This window comes from Lottia gigantea (assembly GCF_000327385.1).
Source record: "Lottia gigantea unplaced genomic scaffold LOTGIsca_9, whole genome shotgun sequence".
Taxonomy (NCBI): Eukaryota; Metazoa; Mollusca; class Gastropoda; family Lottiidae; genus Lottia; species Lottia gigantea.
Genome location: NW_008710950.1, coordinates 3708358 through 3720331, shown reverse-complemented (window position 1 = coordinate 3720331; position 11974 = coordinate 3708358). Strand labels below are relative to the sequence as shown.

Below are 11974 nucleotides of genomic sequence, written 5' to 3'. Positions count from 1 at the left end.
TGTGGCTGTCTCTTGATCAAGTGGACAAAGATGTGATTTTCTGTCATGTAGAGAAAAGATAATGTGAAAATATTAGAAAAGATAAAATATATAAATAAAACTAAGAGCAAGTTAAATAGACTTATTAATTTAAATCCAATCAAATTCAAGTCAAATATTTTCATTTTTGAAAGTGGAAGACTAAATTTGGTGAATGTGTATCCAAGGAGCTTGATGAAAATTTACATGAGAATAAATGAAATAATGCATAAAACTATGTATGGGTTAAATGCTTTTATGAATTTAAATAAAGGCAAAATCAAAAACATTATCCATATCAAAAATAATGTCATTTACACATTTTTAATGTGGAAGACTAAATTCTGGATGAGGGATATAACATGTAATATGGGTCAAGAAAAATAAAGCAATACAAAAAATAGACATTGTACATATCCAAAAGAATACATCAATTGGGTCCCAGAAACCACATTGAATGGCATCTAATATCATAAAAAGAATACAGAAATATCATTATGCATAGAATTAAAGAATACTTCAATGCTTTATCACAATATCAGCCTTCTTCTTTAAGTTTTAACACAAAAACAGCATCACTTAAAACATAAAATGATTTATGAATGTCACCTTCACATATATATGGTAATCTTGTGAGCTTTTCAACTTCAAACCCTGCTGGTTCAAACATAGTTTTTATCAAATTTATTGTCTGTTCTTCAAAACTATTGCCACTAATAATAACACTTTCAGTTGGTTTGTGATTTGAAGACTCTACAAAATGAAAATGTAAAAGAAATTGTATCATTCTTCTACTTTCAAAAAGACTTGCAAATTAAAAAAATTGATCCACAGATCAAAGCTACCATTACTTTATTTGGGTTATGAGATAAATCCAAATCCCAAAAATATATAGAATAACTTACCAAACTCAACATATGGTGTATACGGTAAAACTACAGCTACAATAGCCCTACCACTACTCTTTCTTAAAGATTTTCTTATAGAATGAAGAATAGAAATAGGTTTATCACATCTATCTAACAAATTTAAACAACCAATCAAATCATATATAATAGTACCATTATTCCAAGAGTCTATATCTAGCACCCTGAAATTATACAATACATTAGTATAATAATAAGAGGAAAACTAGAGTATCGGTCTATCCATTAAAATCATGTGGGCCTCGTTTCTGAAATTTAATAAAAAATTTCATCATAAAAATGCAATTTTTTACACGAACAACCAATTTTTATTGTACGACAAACAACAACCCTATCCCCATCACCAGGAATGAATTGGTGTTGGGGCTCAGATATTGTACTAAAAAAATTCGAAGAATTAAAGGCCGAGAGAACTAATTTCTGACAATTTTGAGGTGCCAAAAACGTATCAAAATATATATCTTTTTAATTTTGTGCAAAGACGCTGTAAATGAATCTGAAGAAGGTTTTGCTGAGTCCTAATTCTCACTTGCTGGGGCCCGGCACCCACGGACCCAACCTTAATGACGGGACTGAACAACCCTCCTCCTATATATTGTGAATTCTCGTTTTAACAAACTAGCCTTAACAATAATGAACACTGTTTTAACCCTGTGCCAGTGCATTCTGCTGAATAGTAACTTTATATTTAACCACCCTAATCCCTTTATCATAAAAGTATGATATAAAAACTATAGAATGTTAAAAATGCCTTACTTGAAATTTTTTTCTTCTAATCTTTTTACCATAACAGAAGAAGCTTCAGTAGCATAGATATTTTCAAAAAAATGACCAAACTTCTGAGTAACTTTTCCATCACCAGCTCCTTCAATAAAATATGTCAGTGCATAAATCATACAAAAAACAGAACAGAGTAATATTACCATAAGATTTGTGAAAATATGCATAGGGAAGAGTTTCAATTAAGCATTAAGAAATCATACATTTTTTTATTTCAAATATAATGGAATACATAATAAAATACCTAAATCAATAAAGTTTTCAGCTTTCCATCCCTCTGGTATCGATAACAGAGCCTTTATCTGATCAACAGAAAATACAAACATGGAACCTCTGTCTAACCAACTACAATAAATAAATTTCAAACTGATCTTCACATTTATCTGAACTAATATTACTGACTATCAACACATAAAACATGTCAAACTAGACTTATTTGTGTTTATCTTTTGAAATCATTAAAAAAAAACAATATTTTTGTTTATCAACATTCTAAAATCTGTTGTAATTTTATTCTCATAACCATACAGAAATAAAAAAACATATATTCAAAATACAACATTCTGATTCATTTATTACCCATTTATAGATGTTGGAGACATAAACCAACTCAAAACTGCTCTGGCCATTGAGAAATATAACTGAGAAAATATCCAGTCTGACTTATCATAGCAGTTTTCAAGGAATAAACTAGTTTCGTTGTCTTGGTGACTTGGAACAAATCTATCACAAAGATATTCTGGTAACATCTTTACATCGAATTCATACCACTAGAAAAAAAACAAAAATAAAACAACTGCAAATAATTTTTTTCATTTACAAACTCAGATCACTTCTCATAAGCCTCAGATCATTTCTCAAACATTATTTAGAAAAGAATAATAAACCTATGTTAAATTTTACTTGTTGCTCTTAGTATTCTTTTGAGTCTTACAAAATAGTGGTCAGAGTTTTTATTGGTTCTAGTAGCCTTTGCCATTTGGTCTTTAATTTTTTGTTTTATAACCCACGGCACAACAATACTCACATATCGATGATTGTCCACTCTGTGTCGTTGATCATCTATCAATTTGTTGTAAACAGTTCTTGCCAAAGGTGAACAGAGCCTTGTCCTAGTCCATTCTCCCATGTCATCAGAAAGGCACCTACTTTCTTTGATAAAATAAGGGCAGATCGAAACGATGATCACTTGATAAATAGAAAAAACCCGCAGTTTCCAATGATCAAACATTAAAAGATACGAAACAAAATGTTGCCAATAATCAAATTCCCTACAGACAGCTGAGTTATAAATATCTTTATCTTCACTAATTACAAAACTCATTAAAAGTTTAATTAGTGATAAACACGACAGCTTAATTAGTATAATATTCCTATAGTATTCAATGAAACAACTACCGAAAAACACCAACTTCCTGTTTACATTTTTACGTCATTTCCGCCTTAATAGATCTACAAAATAATGTTTAAAAGCTAGTCGTCTCGTTTCTGCATAGAACTGCACGTTCTATGGTGTCTATTAGTACTGTCAAGTATTATCCCCACGCACGGGTATCAAACACATATTTCAAGTTTAACACCGACAATATTAGAGGCCACAGCAAGAAATTATACCAACACAGCTAGAGCAGCATAGAATCTAAGGAAGAACCTTTTAACCATTAGAACTATAAAGTCTTTGAATGGCATTTAGCAATTGTGAGTACGATATATAGACACTTCTTCTCAATCTCATTATGTGCCTGAGGACGACGGGGCAAATACGTCGAAACGTTGCATAAAACTTTAACCAGTGATTGTTGTTCCATAAAGCTGTGTCTATATATCATTAGAACTATAAATATAGATTGGAAACATATGGAATAACCTGCTGGAAAATGTTATCAGCGCAAAAACAAAATATTCGAAAGCAGACTGGATAAAATATGAAGATCACAAGAACTTTATTACAACTACGAAGCTGACTCCCTTAGGCCTACAAATACAACAAATATGTAAAATAATAATTTGAGATACACACAAAAGGAATTAAGGATGGTCTATGGGCATGTTCAAGACTAATCATCAGTATGTTCATATTTTGCGAATACAATTAAAGCACATCGAAGGCGTATGGTTGGGAAAATTATAGTTTTGTAGGTATTTGTTGTCTGGCAAACGTTGAAGAGGGTCATGTCCCTTTAATTACTAGCAAGTCAACGTGGAATTACAGACTGATCAATCGGCCAAATTATGTTTGATAATTTGAACTGAAATCTTCTGACCTGCCATTATGGATTTATAAATAGATCCTACTGATTAAATTAACAAATTTTCTGAAAGACGAAGGTTTTTACGTTCTGTAGAAATTTATCAACGATAAAGAATGATGTTCTATATCAGCAACGGTAATTTATTGCTGTCTGTAACAAATCTTGAGAGTCATCGCCCTTTATCAGATGGCGCGGATTTTGTTGTCTTTTGGATAGGCCTATATTTGCGCCATATTGCTGCCAAATTAATGTAGAACGATTAAAACTAAGTAGGCCTACACAGTAGACTATAGATTCTTAGGTTATAAACCCACTATCTTCGCTAATTTGTGTCCTGTTTTCTGATTTTGGTCTAACTTTCAGTTTTAAGAACAGCAATAAATCGTATCGTAGGCCCACGACGACTGTCATTGAAAAAACATGAATAACCTTAGGGTTACGCTGAAAATCAGCACCCCGGGTTTAAAGCTTCTGAAAGTTATTCAGAAAAAGTTCTGTGCTTGATATGCAACTGAATGGCTTTGAGAACATTGAAAATTAGTAGAAGCTATTTCGCTGTCATGGTTTAAAGCGAATTTAAGAAATGAACCACCAGATCCCCATTCAGATATTTCCTGACTAAATATTCCGAACTGAAAAGGATGAAGAGTAGGCTAAGTCACACGAGCCTTTAGATGCGAAAAGAGCGTGACTGAAGTTAGTAGGCTAACCTTTTATCTTTCATCAGCACAGTATGTGTCAAATCAGGCTGGACAACATCGTTCAAACAAGTGTCATTTATTCCTTTAAGTGCAGCAGGCTTTATTGTCGTCTTGTTCTGAATGAAGCTTATGGTTTTCAGGCCTACATGTAATTTGTTACCGCCTTTTTTGAAGTAGAGATACATGTAGTTTAAAATTTGATAAAGTAAATGGACCTAGACATTTCAGTGGATTGGTTGGAACAATCTAGTTGTCTGAAAAATAATAACTGTATTTGATAAACTATTTAATTGTATATGATTTTCAAGAGAATGATATTTCCCACCTACGTGATCTCTCATTACACCTGCATGTTTCAGTCATGTTTATCTTCACAGTCAATTGTTCTTTTTAATCAGCTAAGCTCATCAGATACGAATTGGACCGAAACGTATGTTAATTTATGCCCCAGGCTATAAAAGAACAAAGACAAATATTTCACTCCTTTTCAAAAAATCGTCATTAAGGAAAAGATGACTTCCACAGAAGTAGGTATTTGTTTTGGGGAGTTCAGGAGTTCAAAGGTTCAAAGGGTATCGGCATTTATGTGGAGACAAGTGACTCACGTAATCTATAAATAGCCAGTGTCTTGGCTCATTAACAGAGAAAATTAATCACCCTGATTTGAGTACGGTTATCGAAGTAGCTGTCAACATGAGACAAGTAGAGGCTACTGTTCAAATTAGGCCTGAGGCATTGACACGACCAATCTGTACCGTATCAACCTTTTTAAACAGATAAATAAACTGAAAGATGGAGATGAATAAAAGATTATTTATTCTAGTGATTGACAACACTATTGTTTATGGTATGTTTGCCTATCTTATGTAAAGGTTGAATATACACATTTTACCGGAATAATTAATGAGCTCAACAGGTTGAAATAGTGGTGCCTTTCAAAGAGTCGATGATGTGATACGATCAAGTATACATTCGTTTGGACAAAATGAAAGTTTATCTTCAGATGATCTGACTAAGGACCTAGTCCTAAGGGGTTTATTATTATTTTTTTTTGTAGAACTGCCTTACTAAAGCCAATATAATCAGAGTTGGAAGCATAACATGGAATTGATCTACGTATTTAATCAGAACTTAACTAAAAAAAACTGTGCCACAGAACTGAAAATGAAACCTCTGCATCCTGTTATTGAAGATGTGATCGTTACATGACTAGATGTGACAATCTGAGATAATTATTCTCAACATAAAATAAAAAGAAGGGAAGTAAATGGCCGACTGTGGAATGAAGATATTGATCAATTTAAAATATTCTCAGTTTGATGAGAGTTGTATAGGATGAAGTAATAATATTATACATGATGATTGTCGACCAAATGACTGTAATTCACTACTAATGTCATTCTATGTCTTCTTACTAATTTCTCTAACACCCCTTTAACAATTGCTGACATTAATGTGTGACGTCACCTAACGCAAACTGTTACCATGACAACTAATAATGGATTTCATTTCATGGAAACTGAAGTGTTCAAAAAATCTAATATTTATTAATCACTAATTTCTTTTTTCTTGCCTTGGCCGCATCCTTCCCACGAGATTTGGGTAATTAGAGACAGAGACAAATATTGGCATTAACTAGAGTCTGCAGTAAGACGAAACAAGATGTGCCCCTAGAAAGTCATTATAGAAGATAATAACGCGTATGAACTCGTAATAATAGAAAATATAACTTTAGCCTCGCTCATTATCTCTATCGACACAAATCACACCATCGAGCAATTATTTTCACTAGAGTCGAGCTAGTTCCTAATGTTCAACTATAATTTTATCAAGACCAAATTAAGTAGCTTCTTCTTTTTATATTTACTAACTTGAAGAATTTGGTTGGTAAAATTTGAACCATCACTAATTACCGAGGAATGAATGTCTTCTTTATAATAGGTTTCATATTACTTGACTGTCTCTGATCATTGTATTACTAGGGTAGGGTGTAGAGTTGACCTGATTTCTGGGGGCCTTGTTCATTGTTTGAAGATAATAGTTGTCACGACATAGACCGACTACTTACAATTTTAATTATTTCGCTAAAATTGCCTTCCCATCCTCTTAAATCCACCATAATGTTTCAATGATTTTAAACAATTACTTGTCTGCATTGGTTGAATGTGAAAACTGTAAAGTACTTTACTATTAAAATCAGAATAATTTGAAAGGGCACTCGTTTCCGAAATGAACAATTTTTCATTATAAAAACAACCCTTTTTATTCTATATGACATGAATAACATCGTTAATAGAAAATATCACTAAAATATATGTCTAATTTCGAAAGCTGGAATGAATCATCGCAAATCAATTAGTAAATCAGAGCTGCTAATTGGTTCTGGCATCCATCAGAAATATTTCCAATCTTTTCTTTCTGGTTTAAATTGGATTAATCTGTAAAGATATTCTGATACCCTGATATTTTTACGTCTTTTAATACAGCTGATTATTTTTTTACATTCAGTTATTTTAAACGAGTGTATATATAGAGATAATTAATCATCCAACCTGAAAATTGTGTCATTTCTGAAAGGATTATTTCATACCTTCATCAATAATTATATCACCAACGATATCTTATCTTCTTGCACGCATATAACTATACCACGTACCAACCTAAACTCAGTTTCTACAGGACAAGCTGTGGTCAGAGGCATAAATACATTACGAGATCCTTTCACACTGAAATATACATGTACATTCTTTCCGATGATATTGACTTAAAGTATACAGGAACAATTTTCTGTAGTTATTATTCTCAACACAATGGCAATGATAGATACCTATGTCTGAAACTTTGAGATATCTAGATCCTACTAAACACGTGAATTTCTTCAAATCAGACAAGAAACCGAAAAGGCAATGTTTTTTTAAAACCTGTCATCAGAGCATATCGTTGCATGTCTCTAGTAGCCCAACCTAATTAAACCATAATATGTTCCAGACTGCAGTTCACAGTTGGCATCTTCAACATCTTTGATAAGCCGATAGATATTTTTGTCACGAACACCAACACCTTGAATTGCTTCACCTCAAATAGTTACGTACTTGTTACTCCACTATTAAGAACCAATAGTGTCATGTAAAACTGTACAGTGGTTGACACAGATATTATCATACAGTGTTATTTCATGAACTAACAAGTGATTGGAGACTTGTAAACACCTTTCGTAATGTACAAGGAGAACTTACCACCAACGTTTTAAAAGTAACTTGAATACACAGACAACAAGAAAAAGTAATTCAAAGCGTTAGTCTCTTTGATTAACCACAAGACTTGTTGAATATATATACACATGCAGTTTCAACAACAAAGTTGGCAAGAAGAGTGTAAAGGTGGGAATAAACGATGTACAGTGTCCGCTGCGGTGTACGGTGCGGGATGATCAATACAGTAGAAAATAGTAGAAGCGAATCGTGTCCGCACCATATCCAGACCCGTACCTCGTCAGCTTTCTTCGGATATCAAAAGTTATGACAAATTTTCGTTTTGTTACGATGAAAAATAAGGCTCATTTTCAATAAAAAAAAATATTTTGTCTGGCCCTAACCGTGACGTAATCACTTCCGTATATCACGTTCGAGGCACTGGTAGAGCCAGATTTGTCGGCTACACCCTATCGTTCACTTATGCGGCCTAATGAAAATTGATGATAAATTCAGTGACGATTCAAAGAATCTTGTGTCGGAGACATTCTGGTGCATCTGATCTAATTGTTGTAACAAGAAAGGACAGAAGATTGCTATTTAACTTCTAGACAAATTGACAAGTTAGTAAGATGGTTGTAAATTCAATTTCCTAGTCTGTATTGGGCATTTAAGATATAGGTTAATATATGTCTGTATTTTATCAGTTCTTTGATTAATACCGACTTATTTACTTAGTACTATCTAATGAAATACTTTACAATACACACATACACAGTAAATCACTATATTTCACAGAGGTCAAAGTTCAGTATATATTGTGTACTTATTTTCTTAGTGAAGCGGTAGATAATGAAGGAAATATGAAGTATATTGATGAAGGGATGTCAGTAGTAATGATTAATGGGGTTAGTTAAGGGTAGAACCTTTCTCTCAGGGACCCCAATCAATTCACTGATATCACTATATGATACGAATAATTAGATTTTCAAAGTTATCATTGGCGTTTTCTGATACGAACATCAATTAACCGAAAACAACATTGATGACCTGAGATGGATATGGAGAGAGCGTATGGTAATTAATACAGGCCATCTTTATCTGACAATATTATATTCAAATATTATCCAGAGCTGAAACCTAATATATTATGACCTCATCAATTAACATGTATTGCTGATAAAAAATATAAAGTTCTGTATTTAGCTAACTAGATTTCAGCCCTTGACAAGATAATAATGAACATCACAGGGACTTTATGACATTTGAAAGACTTAACATATGTTATATTTGGTTGGTAATATCAGGATGTCCACGTTAAAAACTAATTGTTAGGATCCAATGCTATTAGCGAGATTTGAGTATTTAATGAGTTATGACAGGCTCTAATTAAATGGGAATTAGCTATCTTTAAGTCGACTCGACCTAATAACCTGTTATTGCGATCGTCGTTATAAACCCATTTGATGTGGCAACTGAATAAAATGGCTACCAGGAAAAAACATGACATCTTTTGTCTTGTTTTTTTAATTAGAAAGAGAATAAAATGCTGATGAAAGGTAGATGTACATCATTTATCTATCAAGATCACTTGAAATTCAAGCCTTGACTTGAACATAAATACAAGTGAGTGATTTGTGATGTGGTGTTGCGTTGTTGCCGATGGCTACATTCCTTTTTTCAGTCTTTATTACTAAAGTTTAATTAATGACAAGTAAAAAGATAAAGCGGTGGTGCGCTATTAATTCCTTTATATGACTCTTTTCTTTAATTATACCGTCTCCCCGCCTAAAACTAAATTACAAATTAATTTTTACTTCAAATATCGTCCTTATTTACTGAAGAGATTGGAATTTTCCTCTAAATAAATACCAGTAATACAGGATATAGTTAATAATCAGCGTGCAATTAAATATTATATTATGTACAACTTGATAAAGGTTATTCTAAACATGAACGTTCAATAAAAGACCCGAAATTTAACATCATGTAACAAGATTTAGATAGTCCTTGGCATGGACAGTTTAACAAATATGCTTCCCCAGTTAAAAAAAAATCTCGTATATTGTTTCGTAATAGTTCATATGTGCACCGATACTCAATTCATTTGTACATTAATTTGAGACCCTGGCCAGTTTGGATTTTCAGACATCTTCACTCCTTATATATAGAACTTTAAACATATGACCGTTACAAAAGCTACTTTTCTGGTTACTGATTGATATTCTATGCTAGTTTCTTACTGTTTCACAAGGATAAAAGTACTTGGATTTTTCGCATATTGGGAAAACTACCAACAGAGAAAAGGATCTGATTGGCAAATAGGAAGAAATCAACGACAATAATCTTCTTCATCCTGGTGATCTTTACCACCATCGTAACATTCTACTCTTCCAGTAGACGAAAATATACCCAATAAATCTATGAAAAATCTGTGGCCGCTCCGAGAGGGTTGTAGGGTTGAAATTTCCAGTAGCGGGATATTAGGTAAAGGAAAGAGAATGCCTTGTCTTTCTAATTCTACAATGGACTATCTTGGACTCGCAGTTTCAGAATTTAAAAACATAATATACTTTCTTGCATGTTTAATAAGTATGGTCTTCTGAATTAAGAAACAGAAATAAGGTACTTCCGGTTCATAATTTGTCATTTTCATTCATTTAATTTGTAATTAGACTTTTTTTTTTGAGCATTTGCAATTTCTTTATTCATCGTCGTTAAATAAGCTTGGAAAATTTAAAATTAATTTGAATTTTTTTCCGGAAACAGATACATCTTGGTTAGAATCAATGTTTTCAAGTAAGATTTCACTTCCACGCAATTAATTATTTGAAATTGTACACTGAATAGAATTGGAGAAAATAAAAGATGTTTGTATGACCTGTATGTTTGAATCTATCTTATCATTTTAATGAGTAGTTTAGAAGGGTGAATTAAACTATAAATATTTCAGGGTGATATCTTAACTTAGATTGATTTCACCTGTTGTTTCTCTATTTCACCGACCTTGTTCATACGTCAGTAGTTAAAAATCCCCCCGTGTGTTTATGAGACGATATATTTCATTATTCAAATAAGATTTGACCTATAATATTAAAATTTACATGATGTACAGTACATAATAAATTGTCTATTAATCAAAAACCTGCCAGAATAGAGAAAGGTTTTATATGGTACAATAACAATTAAAAGTCAAAATTTGAACAGATTGATTGGTTCCGTTTAGCAGATTTATTATTTTTACCTACCTTGCAGGTATGTCGTCTAGATATCAAAGAAAAAAGAGGATTTTAATGATGTTTTATGTTATAACATTGTCATCATATACCTACAATTAGTCGAATAACCTACTATACATTTAGTAACAGTTTAAATCTTTATCTCAATAGCTCATGCATTAAATCTGAAACGTACAGACGTTCTAATGAAGGATCATGTTATTTGTAATGCAATGTCTCCTTGACCAGTAAACTCTATATATCACGAGATTTTAATTTAGCTTTATCTGCATTAGCTAAAGCTAAATTAAAAGCTCATTCATTGAGTATTTCTCAGTCAAATGAAATGTTCTTTTTTGTAAAACACCCCAATGTTGTTGAGTAAATCTTTAGATATGGAAACCTATGCTTTTCTGTCACTGAAACTTTTAAGATCTTCTAAGATCTAATGATTATGAAACCGAAATCATTAGCCCATCAATTTGTAAGTTGGAATTTGATTTTAAGAGTTGATGATACATTAGAGAATTGAAGATGTTTGAACCAAGATGAACGAATTTGATGTGATTAAGATTTATTATAACCGGTATCTAAATTACCATGGAATTAAAGGAAAGATCCATTCAATAATATTTTCCTACAATCAAATTTTAATTTTCCCCATAAATTAACCTGTCTCCTTTTCTTTTATCTTCGTCCCAAGTTAGGATGAAATGAACCCAGTGTGATTCCTATTAAATAGTTTAATAGTATAATTAAGAAGTATGGTTCGATGAATCTGACCGCAGTATCTTTTGTTGTGATGGCGGCTAGAAATATATGATTTGATGATGTCTGATATGTATTAGAAGGTTAGCGATGCTCAACATCCTCAATTTGAAGCTATTT

At 32.3% G+C, this 11974-nt stretch overlaps 1 protein-coding gene across 1 annotated transcript; it reads right to left on the bottom strand.

Annotated features, from left to right (window-relative positions):
* Positions 1 to 261: 261 nt before the first annotated feature.
* Positions 262 to 2903, bottom strand: LOTGIDRAFT_211491 (hypothetical protein). Its single transcript, XM_009068402.1, has 6 exons — positions 2752 to 2903; positions 2304 to 2494; positions 1969 to 2069; positions 1701 to 1809; positions 924 to 1108; positions 262 to 771 (listed from the first exon to the last, which is right to left on the bottom strand). Exons 1-6 carry the CDS (start codon positions 2851 to 2853, stop codon positions 557 to 559), a joined length of 903 nt encoding a protein of 300 aa, XP_009066650.1. The 5' UTR covers positions 2854 to 2903; the 3' UTR covers positions 262 to 556.
* Between the last annotated feature and the right edge of the window lie 9071 nt (positions 2904 to 11974).

What these genes read in the sequence shown, in the direction of transcription:
- LOTGIDRAFT_211491 (XM_009068402.1), bottom strand. Translation starts at nt 2,853, where the DNA reads ATGGGAGAATGGACTAGGACAAGGCTCTGTTCACCTTTGGCAAGAACT. An exon ending in TGAAAACTTTATTGATTTAG is followed by an intron (nt 1,810 to 1,968) that starts GTATTTTATTAT and finishes ATTTTATTGAAG; the next exon opens with GAGCTGGTGATGGAAAAGTT. An exon ending in TACACCATATGTTGAGTTTG is followed by an intron (nt 772 to 923) that starts GTAAGTTATTCT and finishes TTCATTTTGTAG; the next exon opens with AGTCTTCAAATCACAAACCA.